The sequence below is a fragment of the Limulus polyphemus genome, unplaced genomic scaffold (genome assembly GCF_000517525.1).
Source record: "Limulus polyphemus unplaced genomic scaffold, Limulus_polyphemus-2.1.2 Scaffold2221, whole genome shotgun sequence".
In the NCBI taxonomy this organism is placed as follows: domain Eukaryota; kingdom Metazoa; phylum Arthropoda; class Merostomata; order Xiphosura; family Limulidae; genus Limulus; species Limulus polyphemus.
The window spans coordinates 166609-192004 of NW_013667831.1; the positions used below are offsets into that span (position 1 = coordinate 166609).

Here is a 25396-nt window from a genome sequence, read left to right on the forward strand (position 1 = left end):
AGAGTGGAGGAATTCACTCTAACATGCCGGAGAAAAAGCCTCTGTCCACCACTCCAGGGGGGGGGGTAATGAGAACTAGGGAGTCCTGAGGCACAGTGCTCTGGAAACAATGAAATAGGTGAACCAAATTCCTTAAATTTTTAAAAGCAAACTGACCCCAATTTATTCAATCCAATGATCAGCAGGGACGGGCAAATGTCATATATTTTCAAATAAAAAACCGTTTCAGCCTAAAACACTAATGCATAACTATATTGTATCTTCAATTTTCAATATTTTTTTTAGTTGCATGTAGAACCATTTCACTATCATTTACTTTCAATCATGAAAATATTGATGGACATCCTATAAAGTCTTGTGACTCTCCAAAACTACAATATACTTACACTTAGCTTAGATACAAGTTGGTTTATAGAAGAGAGTTCAGTTTCAATACTGATACCAGTTTCACACTAACATTTACTTAATCATATACTTTGTCGACATAAGATATTGATAATTTGTAATTATTTAAAAATTTTTAATGAAATAAAAACTTAGCTTTCATGTTTTATCATATCATTAAAATTGCTTATAAACATACGGTAACTGAGACTGATCTTTGGCTTATAAACAATTAAATAAAAAATTAAACATATTGTAAAGCTATTATAAGAGAAGTAATTAAAAAATGGTATTTTTTGTATTATTTATCAAATGAAATAATAAATCTGCTAAACTATGCAAGTAAAAGTTACAAGGCACAGGTGATTTACAATTATCCCATGCTCTAACAGCAACTAAATTGAAGTACTTTCTTACTACTTTGACATGTAAAACCCACGGAAGAAAAGTTATCAATGTTCTAATAATGGTTTATTTTTAAAGAATATTTATTCTACTTATACCGTGAGCTAATTATCTAATCAGAAATGCCACCTCTTAGTTACAACTGCAGTTGTTAATATTAGCACAAAAAATGTTGAAGACTATTAACATGTGTTTATACAATTTTCATGGTAGATGTGCATAACACACAATGCGAACTTACAAAATTCTTGGGTTAAAGTTCAGCAATATATCGCTGTGTGAATTTTATCTTTTATACAGTTGCTACTATTTCCTGTAAGCTTGTACAAGTTTGACCTCTGGGTCTGTGGGGTAAGCCATGTCAAGGTATGCTCATACAAGATGGTATGGATTGGAGGTTCTTCCTCTTGTATATGTTGTTTAAAACAATTGTTGTTGCCAGTAATCTAATGATTGTATGAGTATTGCACTAGGAACCTTTAGTCTGACCTGAAAGCATGGTATAATTCTTTCTTGTATCCTTCTCCTGTGCAACTAGTTGAAGTCACACTGCTAAATAGGAAGAGTTGAGTATGCTATTTTAAAATGATTTTGAATACAGAATGGCATATATAAGAACTATAATTTAATAATGTTTAGAATTTTGTTGGTAGCGTAATGCAGGCAAAAATTAATCATTCAAGGGAAGGGTAGTAACAGCCCTTTTCAAATTAAAATATTCTTACACTCAGATGATTCATAAAGATGTATTCAGATCAGATTTAGAAATTTCATGATTGTGATATCTTTTGTGCATAATGACACTTAAAAATAAAAAAATTCCACTTGGGGCAGATGGACCATTCTGAAAGAAACCTGCAAAAAATCCACAAACACAAAGGTCACTAATAAAAGCTGTTTATTTTGCCCCAGGCAACAGTATATGACATAATCAAGGTTCTCTGATTGGAAATGTGACATAACTTGCTTCCATAACATATCAAGACTCACAGCAGTGTGTTGTGTGGCCAAAACAATGTGCTGCAGGACACACACACAGTGTTATTCACTCTTTCAACCCGGGCTCAGTCCCTAGGACCAAACTCTTAACCATTTTGTGCTTGTTATAGTTTTCATGCTATAATTTTTAAATTAGTAAGTATTTGTTAATGAAATTTGGCAGATTATCAGTACCATGCTTACATATGCAAAATACCTAATTTCTTTTATTAACTCTTAAGGTTTGTAAAGCAATGTTTCTCTCATGCCTTTTTTTCCTTTTTACATCTTGCCTATCTATCATGCAAAGTAATTTTCATTTTAAGATTAAAAATACTTTTATGCATCAGAAAAATTTTAAATTTCACATGCGAAATCTTTATAATGTCCGGATAGTTATCAAATGTTTCTGAAGAAAAAAACTTTATATTTTATTTGTAATTTTCAGTAATCAATCTTTGTATGGGTTCGGTAAATTTGACCGATCTCACAACCACCATAAAAAATTACGAAATAAACATAAATTATGCCTCTTTCACGAAAACATAAATGTTTAGACGAAATAGCTTAAATCTCATAACATTATACATTTATATATATTTATTATATTGCCCTTACATGACGCGGCTCACCTGCACTCATGTTACTGTAGCAAATAACATAAAGGTGACTTTTGGTCTGTACAAGGTAACTTAGTCAACTAGTATTTTGTAAAATACAGTCACATTTCAATTATTATACATTATATATTTTTTTGATTGTTGCTATTTTGAAATAGGTTCTTAAAGTTATTTTCCTAAAACATAGAACAGTAGATAAAGAAGTAAAGCAAACAATTATGTCTTCTAGTTACGACCTTTGTACTCGGTTGCTGCTTGACATAGGTTGCTAAGCCTTTAAAAATTTTGCACGTGGAGGATATGAAATAAAATATTCTGTTTTAGGTTTTATATATACTTTTGAATAACTAAAACATCATTAATTACCATATCAATACCATAGAATTCTACTACAATTTATAAATCTTAGTAACTTAGCTGTATTTAGGTCTAAAAAAAATATGAAATTTCAAGCAGACTAAAGACACAACCTACCTCATTAAAATCTTGATTCAAAAGAAAGAAATGGTGGAAGAAACATTAGAAAGGCTGAGAAAACCACTAGGGAGACATTCCGATTGGTTATTTATGTCATATATAGAAGAAAGTGTATATATAAGGGAGTGTTTCCAAAATTGGAAAGAGGTGAGCAGGGTGCCACTGAATGTGAATTATTACATGAGCAAAATTTTAGCAAACAGAAAAAATAAGACCTTCTTATTTTATATTCTGGCTTGTCAATATCTGTAATTTGAGTTTCTAATTCGTATCAAACTATAGACTTAGTATTTTATCTTCACAAATATCTAATCTGAACCAGTGCTACATTCAACATACCACATAACACAAAAATCAATGTTTATCTGTGTTTTTTAATATTTAGTTTTAAATTAACAAACTGAGTAGTGTATAGTTCTAAAATTTGAATTATAATGTACAGTTTGATACCAAACTTACTGATATAAATTCATGAAATAGTTCAATAAAATTTTGAATGGGAGTCAACAAACGAGATGACATGGCCTTTCACCTGTGATCTGTCTCAAAAAGGTTAACAGGAGTGATAGTTTAGCGATTTTTCCACCTTCTGTATATCAGACTGTGGTAATCCAAACTATTGCATATTTTCAGTGGATATGCTACACTGGATTCTTACTTCACATACCAAATTTCAAGGCAATCCATTACGAAATACCTGAAATATAACAACTCCAATTTTGATTGTATTTCTTCCTTTTGTTTCTTTCCTTCAGATCAAAAGTACAGAAATTTTATTCGATAGAAAAACATACTTAACTTTCATAGATTTTTTTTCAACTTTCATACACTGATAAATCTTTACAACCTACGATTATGAGTCTCATTTGGTGTAAATATAAGCCACATGCAAATTTATTTAGCAAAAAGTGCTCCAATTTATTTTAAATTTTTGAGCATGCCTATGCAAAAATTCACGCGAGCTGTTTGACTAACATTGTTAATACAGCTTCACCTAAGAATAAAAGTGGACCTTTTTAGTTTTTATCATTCAGATTAAAAACAGCTGATTTAGAGCAGCAAAACTATAAGGTGAAAGGACACAAATACTGGTTAGGCCAACCAAACTAAATTAGCAGTTTCTAGCTAAGTTTTCAAAACAAGCATACTGCTGGATGGTTATTACTGATTATTCATTGCCAACCTTTCAGCGCAAATTTACCAAGTTTTATGAAATTATCCTAATTAAAGAGTGTTTACTGTCACGTGATATTAGCTTAAGCAATTAGTATAAATAATGATGCTTGATACAGCTGTATTGATTGCATGGAGTTGATGACAAGAAACCTGTTAATCTAAATTCCCGGGTGTTACTATAAAGGAAGCTATTAACACTGTTTTAGAGAGGAAAACTACCACCATATATTTTATATAGAGCCTGATTGGTTCTGTAAACATAGGTCTGTTCCGATTGATAGGACTGCAATTCTAAAGCTAATGTGTGTCACTTTCTTACTTGCTGTGGTTTGTTGGTATGTATTGGCAAAAAATCATGATAACTAATCAAAAACACCTTAGGTGTGAAAAAAAAAAAAGGTGAGGCCAAAAAAAAATTGAGTGTGTGACTTAAAGGAATGAAATCAAAATTGGCAGCCAAACTGGTACCTACACTTATAACATTGATAAGGATTTTACAGCAAACATTCATTAATTAGTTAGCTAGGCTGCATATTTTGTTTTAACCACCATCATGCCCCAAGTTGAACAAAAAATGCGGCCTGGCTAACTAATGAATGAATATTTGCTAGGCAATCCTTATTAATGCTATAAGTGTAATTACCAGTTTGAACACCAACTTTGATTTCATTCCTTTAAGTTGCACTTTTTTTTCACACCTAAGATGTTTTGGATTAGATTTGTTTAACCGTTGCATACCTCATGCAACTGGAGAATGAATTGGCTATTTATGATATTCCATACAAAGGCATACCAGTTAAGTCATCTATCAACTACTGCGTGATTGGACTGTTAAAATGAGTGCTGAAAAAAAATCATCCTCAAACACATGATGAATTATGGAAAACATACAGGGAGGAGTGGTGTATTATTGAAATAACAGCCTTATGATAGTGCCTTTTGCAGAGCCAGTCATCACATAAAGCATGGTAGCATGAGCTTTTACAATATAGTGAGATCCCAAAATTGATTTAACCTCTCACCAAAGGCAAGTCAAAGTACATGACTCTTTAGAGAATTACATTTAAAATATTAATTAAACTACTTTATTATCATGTTATACATATATATGTAGCATCAACATGTAGTTAATATATTAATTTTAATATTATATAAGTTTTAAGTTCTTAATTTTATAAGGAAATATTTAAAAAATCCTCAATCTCCCTTAGTATGAGAATTGTGATAACTGCTCTTTAGGTCTTTCCTCTTCTTTATTTACCACCAGTCCAAGAACTATGGAATTTAATGTAAATTAATCATTATAATATAGTTAGTACTCATGCAATGCATAATTTTTATAGTCTTCAGACCTCCTTGCCATGCCCACTTGTCACATCCTATCTTTCACAAATTATCAATAGTTCTCTCTGACTTTTAAGCTATCAAATGATGTATTATGTTACGTTGTTTTCTATACAGACAATTGTCTATTTTGCTTTCAGTTCAAACTTTATTCCCATGGGAAACATAATGTCAAGGCTAGCTTAATTTTGAATGGCTCTTATCACATAATTAGAAAGTTAAAACAATTATGATAGTTATAGGGCATTCTCTGATTTTTAGGTATTATTATTCTATGTTCTTAGGTGTATTATTTAATCAAATAAAAAATATTTAGAGCTTTAGTACCATTACTATAAAATGTAGGATTAAGTTTCACTGACAGTCAACAACAGAAAAAAAGAACACCCAGGTAAATACTATATTTCTTGTTTTTCATGTGTATTGTTTATTTATTATAATAAAAGACTAAAATGTAACAATTACAAGCTTATTAAGTTAGATAAGGTAAGATAAAGAACATTAATAATAAACATTCTTCACAAGGTATGCTCACAAGCAGCTCTTGTAATTTAATAGGGTAATGTGAGCTACACACTTGCCAGTGACTTACAACTTCTGTAGCAGGAGTATTAGTTAGACATAATTCAAAAGGCAATAAAACAATAAATTTAATATAAAATACTCAACACCAGAAGAAGCTGGATAGTTTTGTGTTAAACAAAAAAATGTTTGTGAATAAATACTTTTATTACTTCTTTCTTCACTTATGTATTTGTGTTTTCCTTCCTGTGCATATTTAAAATAATATTCTGCATAACATTCCTGGAATCTATTGTGTCGCAGCCACTTTGAACTACATCTCAAACATCAGTATACCTTAATACATCTCTTTCTAAGCTTGATATCATTGCATAAATAATGTATCTACAAAATTTATGTAAAAGTAAAATGAGGAGGTAAGTATTATCAGAAATACATTTTCGGTATAGGAAAATGTTACCTCCTCTCACACTATAGCTAGAATCCCACATTGACAAGGTGGAGGGGCTGATGAGGGCAAAATCCACACAGAAAGCATCTGTGTAGAAGAGAGGTGAGTGAAAATGAGATATAGTAACAGCACACTAGCGGGGTCCACACTCCTTCTGAAACAGGTATGCTCCTCGACCACACAATGTGAAATCTAATACCTGTTTGGTAAAGGCACGTGGATAAGTATAATATCCAGGTGCACACCCTCATGGTCCACTTGGAATGGGTGCAAAATTTCAGGTTTCTAGGCTCTTTCCTCTTGGAGATATGGCAGTCACATATTCTTTTCTACGTGGTTTTCCCTACTTTGCCTCATAAAAAGATGTGCATGCACGTGGATGAGTAATAATACCTAGGTGCACATCTTCAGGGTCCACTTAGTATGTGTGCAAAATTTCTAGGTTTTTCCTCTAGGAGTTATAGCAGTCACACACACACACACACACACACAGACATGCCCTTTTATTATTATAGATAGATATATATGTATCTAAGCAAACAAGTTAGTGCAAGTAAGTGAGTAAGTAAAAGTAAGACAAAGTTAGTGAGAGATATAGTCAAATAGATCTAGACTGTGTTTGTAAGTTTAGCCATAAAGAATGTAATTGTGGCAATTTTTAAAGTGTAATAACAGCAGATTGTATTGTAATAACAGAGTAGATAGGAATAATTTGTCTTATCATCTTGGTTTCTAAAGCAAATGAACCAGCTTGTGTGTACTCTTGACGAAAAGAGACAATTATTTAAGCACTGAATACAACTGTGGTAATTAACAGTGTAAAGAACGTTTGTATATAAGTTTGACTTGTTTTGAATATATTATTTTAAAACAAGTGAATTATGTACTGTCTGTTTATTTTTAGAATTTATTGCAAACAAGTCACAGACACCTACTGTAAAGAATCATTTCCCCACATACATACATAAAAACCCGACAGTCTGCCTTAGGAATGGAAACACTATCTATAGATTTAACTTACTAAGTTAAAGTTAGAGATGACTGAAATATTAACAAAGATGGTAACCTATGGATAGCTATTATTATGGGTGGCAAAAAGCACCAAAAGCCTCAGGTATGGATACAAAAAAATTGTGGCATGCAATTATAATTAGCCAGTGGAAAAAAGGCTACTATTCTTGGTGTCTGTAATGCACCATAAAGCTGTATTTAAACAAAACATCTCCAGAAAGGTACAACAAACATCTCACTTTGTATGAGATTAATGTATACAATTAGTAAAAGCACATGAAATTAAATTTGCCAAAGAAGTAAGAGACTTTTTCTAATTGCAGCAGTAACATATAAGCAGTGCTTATTTTCAACTGATGGAAACATTTGGAATTTTCAGGAAACTAATACATGAACTTCATAATTACAACTTCTATCATAAAACAAAATTAATAATAGCTTTAAAGATGTACTGTTTCAATGAATTTTAACTGACATCAGTCTGTTTATAGAAACAAAGAAAATGAAACTTAAAAACATAGATTTGACTATTTAGTTAAGAAATATGGAAATAACTCATGTCTTCTCAGGCTGGACTTGTTAGAAAGCACAAGACTTTTTTTTTGACATACTGTTTCAATGAATTTTAACTGACATCAGTCTGTTTATAGAAACAAAGAAAATGAAACTTAAAAACATAGATTTGACTATTTAGTTAAGAAATATGGAAATAACTCATGTCTTCTCAGGCTGGACTTGTTAGAAAGCACAAGACTTTTTTTTGACATTGTGTTGTTTATCTAAAGTATATGTATCCCAATTATTCATTGAATAACTGTGTGACCCATATGTACTTTAAAGTTCATCAAAACACTAAGTAGCAAAACTTCACTTTTTTTTCTCCTGAAGTAACAATTAGGAAACAAATTTATGGGACATACCAATATGTCATAACTACTTTCAGTGTCAGATTTAGCTTTTACACACTGAACATCTTGACCAAACGTTTTTTAACTGGCATCAGATGCCTAGATAATAAAATAAAGTATAACTTCTTTAGGTAGGTAGATTGCTTTTGATAATAAAATAAAGTACGTTAGTATAACTCCTCGCCTTAAAAAGACTAACATTAATTGGTTTTATTAACATTAGTTAAAATACTAGATATCTCCTGTACCTTTAAATGAGTAATTTGTAAATGAGTAATTAAAAAACATATTCAAGAATTACCTTAAGTAAATCTGATATGTTCACAGATAAAAAACCTTTCTGTTTGTAACAAAGCAAAGGGTGAAACATAAAATGAATTTTTTGACAATCAAGTTAAAGTGGTGAATTTATGGGATTTTATAATTGTGTAGTGGCTTCTCTACTATTAAATAAAATATTAATTTAAAATCCAAAGACCTACTCTGTTAGTCTGAAATGCTTCAAACAGTCTTGATGAAATAAAGAATAAGAATGATCCATCATTACTGCATCCACATATAATGGTGGATCTATAGTTTCTTCTTCAACTTCAGTATTAGTAGCCATTTTGCATACTTTGTTCAGGATCAGCAGCTAAGTTCTCTGCAGGCTAAATGGACCTGTTACACCTGAAATAAATGCAACAGTTTAAAAAATTAATCTGAAGAATAACTGCATTTGTTAATCATGTTAAATTTTGGAAACCAAAATGTGCTGAGAAAATACTATGTATAACCTACAATGCTAATCTACAATGTTGAATAAAGACATTTTAAATATATTTTTTTACCAAAAAAAGTCTATAATGTGACTGAATATTTTGATAAAATTCTGAATGCACTCTTTCAGAAAAGACTAAGTGACTAGTACTTGAAGTAATAAGTATTGTTATAAAGTGCCTTGTAAATAGCTTTTAACACAGAAAAAAACCAAGTGCAGCATTCAATATAATCTGAACACACAATCACAAAATGTAAAATTGCATATTATAGCAGAAGGAAAGAAAAAGAAGCTGGCTGGGAACAAAACAGACAAGTGGTTATAAATGGTGTAGAAAAGTTAAGAGGAACTATTCTTTGTCGGAAGGGTTAAAAACACTAAAGAAGACACACCAACTAAACATAAATGAATTAATGACCATGAATTGGACTGGTTAAGCCACTAGAAATACTGAAACATGGCTCACAATTTCCACTAAAAGTTAGTCAACTTTTTCAAAAATTTCAGTCCAGTGTAAACCTTATATGTATTTACTGTCTGTCTTAAAAAATGGAACCACTATCTATAGTATTATTGATATATGTAACAAAAAATCTAATATAAAGCAATTTTTTTTATTATAAAAGTCATAATGTTAACATATTTCTTATCTGAAAATGTATTTCAGCTAGACACCTCTCTGCATTGCAAGAGCTATTACCTGACACACAACTGCCATGGAAGTTCCTGTGCATGACACAAGCCTTGAGCAAACTTCTACCTCTACATGTGTCTAAGTATGTTGCACCAGCCTATGATGTAATTGTCATAATGCTGTAACCCTCCACCAACAGAAAAGCAATACAACATCAATAAACAGTAATCCTGGAGAGAGGTAAATATCTTAGATGTTGCAATAAAAATGGGAAAGCTCATGGTGTGTGACTTTCATGAGACCAGAGGTTGTCTAATGAAGCAGCACCCAGTGGGAAAATGTATCCTTCTCAAGCAGGAAATACTCTTCACCCAACTTTTTGTTATTTATTTAATCACATATTACATTTATATCACAGAGAGCTTCCCAGTAAAGAAAATTTCCAGTGGTAATATGTTGCAAAGGTGGGCAAAATGTGAGGATGTGTAGTATAGGTTTGGTGTTTGGGTCTTCCATCTTGATGAAATACGTACATAAAACAGTTATCATAACAACAGGTTGAGGGATGAGGAGCTGATGAACATAGCTGTTTATTATCAGACTCAAGTCTGATCTTCCTATTTTTGAGGTCTTCCAGTTCCAATTCTATTGTCACCTTTCTATAGCATCTTCTTTCTAAACTTCTATGTTTATCCTATACTTTTGTCTTACATTTCCAACAAAGGTAAGCATTTCTGTAGTTACGTTGACATTCAGGACACCCCTAGCATAACCATCATGGTCAATTATGGCTCTCCTAGCATTAATAGACATGCTTTGTTGGTTTTCTGCAATAGCTTCTTTATTTACAGAAAAGCCCCTTTCAATACTGGCCTATAAATCAGCTGCATCTGGAATTGTTTCTTTTCTGAAAGGAGATGGAAATGTAGAGTGTCCAGTCTGTCCTGCTTTTTCTGAAATATACAAACTCTTGAGCCAGGCAATTGCAGGGATGTCAAGAGAAACTCTTTGTACTGCTTGAGAATAGTGTCACAGTTCCTTTCTTCCACTCTGCTTGCATTTACCAGACTTTTGGACAAATTGAAACATAACAGCACTGGGCGATGCATTTAACATCATTTCCACATGTGCCTTTGCAAACTTAAGGTGGACTCCTGCCTTGAAGAATTACCTGCATTCAAGTGTAAAGCCTAGTAAGTTTTTATCACTAATTTTTGAAGCCCTTTTTAAATCATTAAGGATTTCTTTGTAATAAAACCAGTATCAATTTTGAAAAGTTCCTTTAAAATCTTTTTGTTTGTCAAATTCAAGCTTGCAAATGTTGTGGTCCATAATATTCTCTTGTTATTCTGAAGAGAAAAATATTTCCAACAATCCCCTGACAAGACCAGTGATATGTATCTGTAAAAGGCAACATCAATGTATCATTCTGGAATTATTTGAGAAAAAATCTGATTTCTCTAGCAACTGAAAGAAAAAAATGGTACTTTAGGGATGATGAGTTGATAATTAACAGCTTAACAAATACAGTCATTTAATTTTTGTGGGTTTTTCTGCACACCCATATGTTTTAAGATGAGTAACTCTTCCACAACATTGATGTTCTCCAGCCATCAGTGCTTACAAAACTTTGGTGGAAGGTCCAAGCATTCAGCCACACTTTTGAAGTCACCAGTTCCAGCTAGAGAATCTCTAAAATAAGCCTGTGACTGATTTCCATATCAGCCATCTATACTTCTCCAATCTAAAGAATTCCCTGATGTTTTTATGATCTGATTTTTAAGATCAGATCAATAAGTTTGTTTATTTGTGAAAGTATGCAATACATTCAGGTGCCTTCATGATGGAGAGAGCACAATGTATCCCAAAATGAGGGTTTATTTATTGATTTTTCAAAGGTTTATAGGAAAATAAATCTAAGAGAAGTTCTTTGACTTCATCTAATATATATTTGTTTTGTATTCCGATGAAAATGTGTCCTTTTTGTAGTCTGATAAGTATATGATTTATTTGAAGATGAGTTCTGAAGCTTGACACGTGCCATTAGTATATATACATTAGGTATGTTTGGACATGTGAAACACAGAAGTACAGACTGTCAAAAACCAATCCCTACGTCAACTGATAATAGATGCATCAGCACCAATCTGTAAAAATCAGCCATAAAATCTTCAAATTTCCAGTAAGCTGTTTTACACTCATTGAATCCACTGCTGAAAAGTGTAAAACAAAGTTTTATATATTTGTCATTATTTGCCATAATGCCAAATCCAAGTTTTGAGTGATCTATCTTAACAACCTTTTAAAGGAAGAAGCATTTGTATATTCTACTCTACATCTTCCCTAGTAAAAACTAATTAAAAAAGAGCATTTAGATGCTCAGTACTTTTGTAATCACTAACCAAAACACTCCTACCTTAGCTTTTTTTTTATAAACCAAATCCCCATTCTGTTTCACTTCCACATCATACATAAAGTCTATTCTTACACTTTAACATTCTAAGAAAACACTTTTTCATGCCCTGATACTAGGTCCACTGAATAGTAACCACAGATAAATCAAGGTATAGCAAAAAATGTTATGTGGATTTAAACTGAAATTCTGGTCTATTTTAGTTGAAAAATAGGCAATAGACACAGCATGAAATTTGGTCAAATACACAGATCACTAGATCTAACCTTACTGTTTACATTATGTTATATGCATCTATACTATAGTACTTTTAGAATAATATTAAAATTATTAAATTGAAATAAAGAAATACTACAAGTATTAATTAGTTAAATAAGGAGAATTAATATTCATTAAAAAATAAATAAAATTAATATATTAGTTGTACGTATTTAACTACTTCAGAAAATTATTTAAATCTAGCAATTACTTGCATGTAACTAGGTGGTGTAAATCTGTAGTACTAGTAATTGACAGTATCAATAATAATTATTAATAGGATTTTACCTAGATATATTTACAGTGTAATTTATATATATACTGTCATGTAGCTTAATTTTAGTTAAATTTACAGTAACAGATGGCTAGAGGGAAAAAAAAAAAGAGTGGTTACTATTAACACAACAGGGTGACTCACTATTATTATAATTAAGAAATATTAAAGAAAAACATTACACATTTAGAAAGATTAATACTAAGATGAAAAACTTGAATTATTATAGAAAATAAAAAAGGCATGTGAAAAAGGTCAAGCTGAAAATGTTTTAACTGAGAGCAAGGGTTTCTTTGAATACATTAAAGGTAAGTATACTGGGAAGTGGGCTTTTGAGGGATGCTGAAGAAAGAGATATTATAATCTTCAGTTTTCACTGGTAGTTTCTCATCTTTTCTAAGGAAAACTGAAAAATAAGATATAATATTTTCCAGCTTCCAGTCTTCTGGCACCTGCCCACTATTTAGGCTTTCAAAAATTTTATATTTATTTTTAAGGTTATTGACAAGCTTTGTTCAGATAATTATAGGCCAATTATTGAAAGCCATCTAAGAAAATTTACAACTTTGCTGGACAGCCCACACAGTTTCACAAAAGGAAATTTCATCTCACAAATCTTGATTTTCTTAAAAAATGTCACTGCTGAGACTAGTGTAAATTTTGTTTTCTTGGATATTCAGAAGGATTTTGAAAAAATGGCATGTGAAAAACTTTTGATATTCATTTAGGAGATTCTAGAGGTTTAAACATGAAAATTGTAAGATGAAGTATTTTTATTCTTAGCAAGTTAATACTCTAAGTTACACTACTAACTATGGACAACATTAATTGAATGTGCAAAAGAGGACATTCCATTAGACAAAACCCATACTGGAGAAGGATTGTTGACTATAATTCCCAATTTACTAGGTGTATCTACACTAAATGCAACAAGCTTTTAGTAAAATGTATAAGTCTATTATAAGTACACAAAATTTCAGATGTGTTACAAAGATATTCGAACTCAATATATGTCTGTGTGTTGCCAACATCAATCCAACTCAAATTCTGACAAGTTCAAGTGCAAAGTGGCATTCATGGAAAGAATATAAATTCTTTTGACCATGGCACAATTTGCATAGTTCATTTGCATAACCACTAGATCCTCTGAATTGTATGTGTATGGTTTTTCAGTATCTCTGTATATTTACCTATTATTTATTTCCTGTACTATTACCTATCACCAATGTAGGGTAAAATGAATAGCTGATAACTCCAACATCAAATACATAATACCACACTCAATGGCACTGTGTAAAAGGTCATGAAGATTGCACTTTGACCCTCACCCATGTACATAGGGTTGATAAAGGGCAGGACTACATCTAGTACCATCTTTTCTTGCAAATATTGTGGAAACAGCCATGTCAGTATATAGATATGCTGCCAAAGTAATCTTACAGAAAACCACATTTCAATGGTTGGCACTCAGTAAGAGTGGATGGGTTTAATAATTTCCGTACTCCCACACACAATGTATATTTCAAGTGAGTATTCACTGTGAGGTAACAAGAGCCACTTGGAGGGATCTAATGACACCAAACATAATTAATGTAGTTTAATTCCCCATAATAAGTTTGTGTGTATGTGTTTTGCCTGTATTTGTTGTTTTTATGTTACATTTTGAATGTGTAAGAAAATAATGGCATACATATGGTGGTGTCATGAAATGTGAGGGGGGGAGGGGCATAGAAATCACAAAAGATCAGTGGTGGAATTGGAAATGAAAATCAGCAGGCAAAACTCACCACACAAGATCCTTTGAGAAGATTGGAGAATGCCAACCCGAGAGAGGCAAAACCCAAAGGCACACGAAACCACCTAATGATGCAACTAATGGGAGAACAATGTGTTAGGTGTAGTCCACATAACAGCCTGCAAGATCTCTTCCAATGATTGGCATCAAAAAGAGACAAGAGGGCCTATGATATGCCAAATCTGATGGGAGGTGATGTGAAAAACTTATGGCCAGACCCATCCAAACAAAAATATGCTAGACCAATAAGCTGATGAACCCAATCAGTTAAATAGGAGGCAATTAAATCTTGAGTGGAGAAGGCATGACATGGTAAAAACAGCTGATGGCATTTTCAAAAGAAAGGGGCAGTCTGAGTAAGATGACAACAGACTGTTTGTACAGGATAGAAAAGACGATCAAGATTGGAATGATCATACAATGAGGAAATAGAAGGGAAAGAGATAAGGAAAAACAATCAAACTCTCTCCTAGGCAGAAGAAAGGAGCACTCAGAAAATAACATCAACCAGCCCCTATTATAGAGTATAGTGTCAGGAATAAAATCTCTGAGTGGGGCATGAGACAGGTTCTACAGCATCCACTGTCAACAAAGAGGCCACAATGTCAATGAAGTTAAAGACGCAGAGGATCAGGACAGTAAGAAAAAAAAGATGTGGAGTATGAAAGTGTATGAACTGACCACAAAGAAGAACTTGGACATCTCAAGGGTCACTGGTGAAGAGATATCACAGATAGGCAAAGCAGAAGTGGCAGATGCTGATAGGTCTAGAACCCAGAATCAGCTTCAAAGAAGAGTAAATGATGAGATCTTGTCCCTGGGGAGTAGAAGCAATGTGAATTTGAGAATTCATATAAATAGACAATCTATGAACAATTTTTTTATTTGTTTTATTCTAATACAGTAAAAAGAAGAAATGTGGCAACTATGGAAACAACAAAACTGCAACAAGGAAAAATGTAATGTAAAAATAAAGAAAACTAGTCAATCAAAGTGATGGAAAACTCTTAAAGGCACAGAAAAAATCATATCTGAACATGAGAAGTGCTAAGGAAATAATAAGCCTATGATACATGGCCATTATTGCACGTGGAGGTTGCATCAACCTCCTATTGGTGAAAAACTATAGCATTATGAAAATTATGTCATAGACTGGCACAATACACGTACTAGGGCTGAAACGAATATTATAAATAGTGCTTCGAAGCTTTTTGCAAGATAACTTTCGAAGCTTCTTACAATTGAGTAACAATGTATGTATTTAATTTGTTACAGTTTGATTGTACATGAGTTTGGCCTTCAGGCATTTGACCTGTCAAAGTTTAATATGACTGGACAGCAGCAGTTGTGTAGTCTGAGCAAGGAAGATTTCCTAGAGTTTGATTACAGGCCTTCTGGAATCTGGAAGCTTTTATTTAGTAGCATTACATACTCCATAATCTCCCATTCTTCCACCACTTTCTTCAGCTTTTCTGCAATGTTTATCCCTGTGTGCCGTTCTGGGAAAGGTAAGGTTTCCAGTACAAAGGCCTGTAGCACCCAGCTGTTATCAATGTAATGCGCTGTTACGGTGATGTAACTTTCTGTCTTGATGCTCGTCCATATATTCGTGGTTAACAATATAAACACTGCTTCTTCACTTAGCCTTTCTTTCAGACTTTGTTTGCACGTTGCATGTTTAAGGTTGATATCAGCAGTAAATTGTTTTCTGCTTGGTAAGACGTATCCCGGCTCCAAGTACTTCATTAAGTTACGAAAACCATCTCATTCAACAGTTCGAATGGGGCGTAGGTCTTGAACGAACATTTGAGTCACTCTGTCTGTTATATTCTTTGCACGTGTATCATTGCACTTCGCAGGCCTTACAAATCCATTAAGGGTAGGCGTCTTCCTGCTCTCCGTTATGGTTATCTCGATGTCCGGACAGTAAAGAGTCGAGTGCTTCGACGCGAGGTGATTCCGTAGGTTTGTTGTCCCGCCTAAATAGGCAAATTCTTTTTTACAAATAGTGCACATGGCTTTCCTACGGTTGTGAAGTTTCTTATAAAAACTCCATACGTCTGAAACCTTTTTACAACTACTTCCAACCGCGCCCTTATCTGACGCCATTTTTTCTAATAAAAAATTGTATGCATAGCGCATGCGTATAAATAAACATGCGAACAATCGAATGGGCACTGGCAGATCCGAAGCCTCTGTCAGCTTCGGAATATTCAAATACTTCGTCTAAGCCCTAACATGTACACGTGTATGGGTGGGAATATGTTCAAAACTTGTGGCATATGCAGTAAATTCCACAGCAGTTATGCACAAAGTAATAGCTCTTTGTAGTGCAGAGATGTAAGTAACGTTTCTAAATTTAAATAATTTATTAACCATTCCTTCACCTATATTATTATTATAAATAACAATAAAACCCTAACACTGGGGCCCGAGGCACCCCACTTATGACATTAATTCGGTTTGTGTAAACTCAATTTATAAGAAACCTCTGCTTTCTTCCATTAAGCCAATCTATCTTCCACATCTACAGCAATAATTTTTTTTAACTAGCCTTTTATGTGGCATCTTGTGAAATGCCTTCTGAAAATCCAGATATACTAAATTCACACCAATAACCACATCTACACAAGCAGTAACTTCTTCAAAGAATGTTTAAAGTTTGCTAAGACAAGATTTTCCTCTAATGAAACCATGCTGACTATCAAGCAAGATTTTAAATCTTTTGTCAGTATTTCAAAAGCTTTTCCCACGACTGATGTAAAGCTAATAGAATTTTTTATCATCTCCCTTAAAAAAGAAGAGTAACATTAACCAACATCCAATAATATGACACCTGCCCACTATTCAACTACTTCACAAAAGTAATAACCAGTTGCTCACATATCCAATCCTTACCTTTTCAAAACCTTTGAAGAAATATCATCATTCTTTAAACTTCCCAATTTCTCCTTAACAAGCTCAGAATTACCTTGTGTGATCACCTTGTAAGACCTTGTTTCCATCAAACAACTGTTCATGATGAGGAATATCACTTAAATCATCATTGGTAAATTTTAAAAAAAAGTAGAATTTAAAAACCCAGCCATCTCGTAATCATCAAATACAAAACTTCCAATATCATCCCTCAAGCCCCCACCACCAACATAACATTTTGCTTACTCTTAAAGCATTTCAAGAAATCCTTACTATTAACTTTTACATTTTCAGCCAACAAACATTTCTGATTTCCTAATTTTCCATTTAACCAATTCTCTAAATCTCCAGCCATAAAGTCAATTTAAACCTCCAACATTTATAATGTTTTTTTTAATCTTATCTTTCATATCCTTTGTGAGCCAACCTGTTTTTTTTATTTGCAGTCTCCCTTCTTCTGAATATTTAAAATTTTTTTAAAGTTTTCCATATTTGTTCAGTATCTCCAATTAATTCAGTTGTCCATTTCACAACAGATAATTCTTGTTTCATCCCTTCAATTGTTTTTTTTGAAATCTAGAATCAAAATATCCTTATTCCTTATCTTGATATGCAGCAAAACATTAAAGCTAATTGACCAATGATCATTTCACCCAGATGTTCCCCAATCTCCACCTTATCAATCATTTCTATATTAGGATGATAAATCTAAAATAGCACTGTTCCTAGCAGGTTCCCTAACCAATTGGTGAAGAAAACCATCCTGAACAATTTCTAAAGACCTACTTCCTCATAACTTGAATCTAACATTTTCCAATATATATACCTGAAATTAGAATCCCTATAATTATGACCTCATTAACAGCTAGGTTCTTTACCTCAATGTTGATTTTCTCATTAATTTTATCAGTTTCATCTTGTGGTCTGTAACAAATTCCAACTAAAAGCCTTCTCCCCTAATAACCTCTAACAGAAACCATAACAGATTTAACCTCACTGCTATTAGCTTTGTTATCTTAAACTTGAACAGGATGTAACATACATTCTATATACAAAACCAGTCCTTCCCCCTCGTTTTAGTACTCTATCCCTATTAAATAACCTATAACCCCATATTTAAAAGCAACTCCTATCATCAAAATTAAATAAACTTAACTAGGTTTCAGTTATTCCCTTTACATCAAAATCTTCAGTTCCAACTAGTGCTTTAAGGTAATCCATTATATTTTTTATACTTTTGGCATTACAGTAGTAATAGTTTAACCCACCATTAAACCTACTTCTGTAATTTGTTTCTACACTATAATTTTCTCTACATCTTATTTTTCCATCATTATTCTGGCCCTGAATACTGCCTAGTTCTAGTTTAAAGCTGCCCTCACAGTTGTATTAATAGCCCTTGCCCACAAGCCAGACCTTACCTAATGTAAACGTAAATCATCCATTCCAAAAAATTCTCTTTACCTATTGAACTGATCCCACAAATTCATCAAGCCAATCTACTTGTTCATACATTTTACTAAGCCTAAAATTATACCCTGGTGTCCTACTTATAATTTAATCCCCACAATCAAAGCTCAGTAGTAACCCCAACAGAATTATGTTATTACGGCCCTATTATTTAAATGCTTTTTTAGAATCCCTTGTATTTAAAAATTAGCTTCTCTGACCTACCCTTCCCTACATTATTGGCTCCTATTTAGGCAACAAAGCTTGCATTACTGTTTGCACCTTTTACTATATCAATTGTTCTGTCAGTTATATTCTCCACCCCTGCCCATGAATAACATAATCTAATTCTTTTCTCCATATTTACTCCACGCATTATCCTATAATATCATATAAAATTATCTTCATGTTTTTCAATCTCCATCCCCATCTATCCCTTTTATTTTTCCCTCCCCTATTCCTCATCTGCACAAGCTAAAGGCTGAAATCTGTTACTTATTAGAAACTGCTCATTACAATTAAATTCACTATTTCTAGCCAGATTAGTATTGTTTCTAACTTCCTGAAAGTCATTATCAGATGCCGTATCCTTCATATGCAAAAACTTAAGTTCCTTTTGAAATCTCCCACAATCTTCTCACAATTTACCATTCTCTTTGCTTAAGATAGCTTCCATTTTATCTTCAAGCCTGCACACTCTGTACACAGATTGCTCATCTTCACTACTAGCTTCCTTAAAAATGATTGCCAATTCCAGGATTCCAAAATAAAACTTACTCCTTGCATATATACCTTACAAATCACAAGTGCTTAATACCTACACTAATTTTAACAATTATAGCCTGGAAATATATAACACTAAATATAAATAGCCTACTGACAACATTTAAGGCTAACATTAAAGTTAAATATATTATACTGTGTCATCACAACCTTCTTACTGTATAAAGTTCATCTTTAAAATAAGAAGTGACAAATACCTAGTCTTTAGATGATATTTATGTAGTAATACAATATATTCAACCTGTTTTACAATTTACCAATAAACTAAACAGTGGCTAAATTTGTGTTGCTAGATAGTAAATTCTACTTTTATTTTATGATTTTGTTTATCAGTCACGTATTATTCCTTCTATCATTTAGTTCAACTATGAATTTTCCGTTAAATTAAAGTACTAACTTACCTTCTACCTAGAGCACACTGATTTTGAGTATATATGTGTATTAAGAAACTAACAACCTTCTGTTAGTGGCAACATACTGATATTAATGTTGTGAAAGATTATGTAGCTTTATGGTAATAGCTAGTCACTAAATAAAAAGCCTTCTTTGATCTTGAAAACAAGTTAGTTCAAGAGATACACTTAAAAAGTATTATTGTTCAAATATGTGTTCTTGATATTAAGAAGTGGTTTCATTCTGAAACATTGCGTTATTCTCTGGTGAATTAGTTTTTATTTTATTTTTATGGTTCTTATTCCTAATTCCTTTGATATTTATTGAAATGAATCACATTGAGATTTATGTCGTGCTGCTTATTAACATTTGTACCTAGTCCCGACCAAGCACAGGTCTACTAATTGTTTTCATAAGTGATAAAATTTGTATTCTAGTTGTTTGAACTATTTTTTATTTCCATAGTTACATTTAATATGCTGTTTTTGTTTGATCCTGTAGTAGCATTTTGTTTACACCATTACAGTTAAACTCACTAAACTTAATCTAATGCTTATAATACACCATCAAGCCCCAATTTAACACTTTAATCCTAAGACTATTATTTACCAATCTCATTAAATCAATTTATCTCTTTATTAATTAAGACAAATTACTAAAAATAAGAATAAATGGATGTAAGAGCTGTTAAATTTCCATTAACTCTTTATTAAAAATGTACAAGATTGCATCTCAGAACATATAAAATTTAAATGTTTCTACAGGTAACATGCAACCAGGCCTCCTCCTCCAGTATTTCACTTTTTTTTTTTAAATTTGAATGTGCAGTTTTCAAGTTCTGGCTAATTGTTTGAGAGAGATATTAAATTTCCATTTCTCCATTGGATGTTTGGATTTTACTTAATAATGTTGGTACTATAGAGCAGTATAGAAAGAACTTGGTAGCAAACATGCAAGAATATTATACTTTTATAAAAACTATGTTGAGAAAGGCCAATGAAAAACAGAAGTTGGGACATGGTAAACAAGATAGGGATCAATCTCTAAAACTGAATGATATGACAAAGGTTAAAAGCCACCTGAGATCAAGAGGCAGTATACAGTTTACTACTAGTAAATTAGCTCCATTATATATGTTAGAGCTTGTAATTACAGAAAAATTGTGCAAGATATATTTTCATTTAAAAAGTATTCCAGGAAATGTAGTCTTACCATAGTTTTTCTTGTAACTAATATATGTTACCTTACTTCAGTCATGGTATTTCTTTGGCCAATTAAGAGAAAATGGATCAAAATATTTAAGAGTTTATATTTTCATTCAGATCATCAGAGTGGTGTGGAAGCCAATAGTTTTATAATATGAAAATAGTAACTATACAGTAAACTTGTTGTAGTGGGTCTTTTAATTTGTCTGTTTTGGACTAACAGGTGTACCTAGAAACATTCTGGTTGAAACTGAAGAGCATCACTATATATATCTCTATGGTAATGTTTTATATGTGCATTATAGTGTGTTATTCAGCCTAATGACTTACCATATTGGTTGAGACATGAAATTGTGCCCCTGAGTAACTGAGATATGGAATGGAAGACACTGAACTCATCCTAATTATGTAGGACAAATTAGTAATTTATTTTATCTATACTGAGGATGGCCCATATTATTGGGTTGAGGGGGAGAGGGTGATGTAATATTAGCAATTCTGTGAGCATCAGTTTCTAGGTGTCTTAATCTGGCTTTTTAATATCCCTTTTTGATTTTTAGCAGATCAATAGCTGGTGGGTAGATACTAGAGGATCAGAGAGTTGCTTATACCCTAGAAATTATAAGCCATTTAGTCTTACTTTTAGGGCTGGAAAAATCCAAGAGTTTAATATAAGAAGCTCTAAAAATATTTCAATGAAATGTGATATTATAAATTAAAATCAGCATTGATTTACCAAAGGGAAATCTTACTTGGAGCCTGGGAGAAATCCTGGGTCCTGGTGCTTTCCCTAATTCTGGGAACCTCATCCTCTCCTTACCCCCCCCCCCTTTTCCCTCAATCATATACATATATAAGACTCCTCAAAATGCAACATCAGCATATAAATACTACTTTTTTTGAGATGGAGAGAAGAAGGACTTTTTGGTATGGTATATATGGAAAATATTTGCTTGAGCCCAGGCCCCAGTGATTTACACCAGGTGTACCCCCCTCTCCCAGGTCCTGATCTTACCTTATTTAGTTACTAATCTATTAATTGTATTAATAATAATCTGTTATCATGGACATTACTTGTTTAGCTTAGTTATTTGAATGAGGGAAAAGGTGTGGATTTAGTGTACTTAAAAGTTTCAAAAAGCTTTTGGTAAGGTACCACATAAAAGAATAGCCAAAAAATATCAAAAATACAGGTTGGGGAAAGAATAAACTTTTATAAAGTGTTAAGAACTGGTTTCCATTACTCATTTTACTGAAGAAGTGAAACTACCGAGTCAACTGAAAATATGTCTGACCTTTCCAAATAAAACCTCTTTTATGTAATTTACTTCAAGAAAACATGGACTTAAAATGTTAGTACTTGTTTTTTTATTTTTTTTGCAATGTGCTGCAATTGTCACAGTATACTTCCAACTCTGTTTCACGCTCCATCTCATTCTCACCCTCAAGCTAAGCCTAAAATAATTCTAAGCACGATCTAAGCCAGCTTTAGTTATGCTCACAGTAACACTTACTACTAGTATTACTATTAGTAACACTTATCAATCTTTAAACTGGGATAACATTAATAACACAGGATAACTGTACAAATAATGTGTCTACCTTGCAAAAACCTACCAATTGGTACAAAGCTTCATTAACAATTCTAATTACAATTAACAAAAACTGCCCAAATTAACAGTTTTAACATACAAGTTTCGATATTACACAAAACGAAAAGCTTCTTTTACCCTATCAAATATGGACTCTCCCACTTTACATTATTGGATCTGGGGCCATTGAAGCTGCAATCAATTGCAAGGCCATTTAGTTCACGTGACCAGTGATGGAAGGTTTTAAACACAATCCTATTCTCTTCAAAAATATATATTATGGCAAGTAAAATGTTTCCTTCCTCTATTAATGCAACACCTAGGCAATTCATAAAATCAAACACAGAAATATTAATTTTTACTTTTATTCAAAAATACAATAAGAGCAACTTTCACTGTGGGCAAGTTTTGATTTTCATATTTACAACCTTTCAACTCATAGTATCGAGTCAACATCAGGTAAGAGTAACATTCTAAATGTTGAATTAATTATTCCGTTTAGTAGGTTCCTCACTAAACATTAATTCTGATTTTATTTAAAGTTTTTAACATATATAAATGCTAGTTCAAAAGCGTAATATGAGATTTCTTTACTCTTGTCCATTTATGAAGAAAGAAAATGGGATACTCAAAAATCAATATGGCCCAAAATGTGGTTGTGAAAATTGAAACTTAGAGCTTATCAAAATTCCAATTTCCATGTTACATGTTCATTATGTACTTAATATTATTTTATTTTTCATTTGAAAAGTACTGAACAGAAATATATTGTAACACGGTCTCTACTGCCTGACGAAGTTCATCTGACTGAAACATTGCAAAAACTCAAAATATAAAAAGTTTTCATTTAGACTTGTCAATTTATTCTTTATTATCTTTAATCCGATAAGTATATCAATTACATCAAACAACTTGTAACAACACCAGCACATTTTTTCGTAAGTATAATAGTTTAATTCCTAATCATATTCATGTCCTATTTGTAGGTGCTACTGAAAATAATTTTCTAGTTCATAAAATGTTCCCAGATGGGACAGTGGTGAATCTATGGACTTACAACGCCAAGATCTTGGGTTCGATTCCCCGCGCACAGCAGATAGCCCATTGCGGCTTTGTTCTAAAACACACACACATATACATAAAATGTAAGTAACAGCGGACCATTTGACCCTTCAAGGCTGCCCTTGAATACCTACTTATGATAAAAGTAAAAACTCAACTACACCATTTAGTTTTCAGATGTCTATAGGTGAGTTAGCTAAAAGTTTATGGACTTACAACGCTAAAATCCATGGTTCGATTCCCCGCGGTGGACACAGCAAAGAGCTCAATGTGGCTTTGCTCAAAAACAAACAATAACAACAAATGTATTCTAGGAAATTCAGTTCTGCTCATAATATCATGTACCAGCTTCAACCACTACTGACGTCAATGACATTCCATCAATCACTTTTTAGAAAAATAAATCTGATTTAGCTAGAGCCTAGCCGGGCTTTTTCTGAGCTTAAACTTGTACTCTCGAGTCTCGACTTATTTTCTTCAGAATACACTTCATTATATCGCAGATAAATTAGAAGTCTTTATTTTAGCGATACCCTGAATATTTTTTTAAACTTCAAGAATATAGCCTCTTCACTTTCTTTGCCAAAGAGAAAATAAGATAGAATTTTAATTTCCATAATCATATTGTTATCTGCTTGCTTGATAATTTCCGGTAAAAATTCTTTCCGAGTGACTTAGCGATACAAGTCTGTTCTTGATTAAAACTAGTTTATTCTTTCTCGTTACAAACTTTGTAATACACTTAATTTCTACAGTCACTTTAACTTAACACACGCTACAATTCACTACGATTCACACACTTTAGTTACGGTCACTACCGCTCGCTTGACTCAATTATCTGTCTCTATATCTGTCTATCTGCAATTATATCTCTGCTTTATTTGACGGGCTTATATACTAAAATAGAGGGCGCCTAGAAAAAACTAGAGTTGCCAGGAAAAGTCATGATCCTTCTAGAAAGTTATGATGTATTACCAGCGTCACGTGATGAGTTTCTAGAAGGATCGGGGAACATCACGAATAATCCAGTATTTGCTAGACGTCCTCTATTCCTGTATATAAGCGCGCCAGATAAAGCGAGACAATTAATCGGAATTGGAATCGCAGATACAGAGATTGAAGATACAGACACGGATAGTTGAGTCAAGCGGGTGGTAGGCACCGTAAGTAAAGCGCGTGAATCATTGTGAATTATAGCATTTGTTTAAGTTAAATTGACTGTGGAAATTAAGTGTATTACAAAGTTTGTAACGAGAAAGAATAAACTAGTTTTATTTAAGAAAGGACTTGTATCGCTGAAGTTTCTCGGAAAGAATTTATACGGAAAATTAACAAACGAACAGAGACGTAACAACCCTATAATTTTGCTCTCTAAACCAACCGTCATTAATACCAATGATAAAAAACTAAAAACGGCCCACGTTTACTCTTAGGTGAAGCTGTAGTACAAATTTCAGACCGATAGCTCACGTGACTTTTTGCGTAAGCGTGCGTAAACATTTTAGTCAGATTTAAGCGATTTTTGTTGAATAACTTTGCAAATATGGCTAAAATTTAGACCAAACTTGACCCCTAATTGTAGGTTG

At 32.6% G+C, this 25396-nt stretch overlaps 1 protein-coding gene across 5 annotated transcripts in view; it reads right to left on the reverse strand.

Annotated features, from left to right (window-relative positions):
- The window catches only part of LOC106466322 (PHD finger protein 3-like), a 185870-nt gene extending 162893 nt beyond the window's left edge, over positions 1 to 22977 (reverse strand). For 2 of the 5 annotated variants that reach the window (XM_022394301.1, XM_013926595.2), the window contains exons 1-2: positions 22774 to 22902; positions 8759 to 8945 (exon numbers count right to left, since the gene is read on the reverse strand). In XM_022394301.1, the coding sequence (XP_022250009.1) occupies positions 8759 to 8883 (125 nt within the window). In that variant the 5' untranslated portion in view covers positions 8884 to 8945; positions 22774 to 22902. Of the gene's footprint in view, positions 1 to 8758; positions 8946 to 22758 lie in introns of all 5 variants that reach the window. The other 3 variants (XM_013926598.2, XM_013926596.2, XM_022394302.1) reach the window with 3 other exon arrangements.
- Positions 22978 to 25396: the final 2419 nt, after the last annotated feature.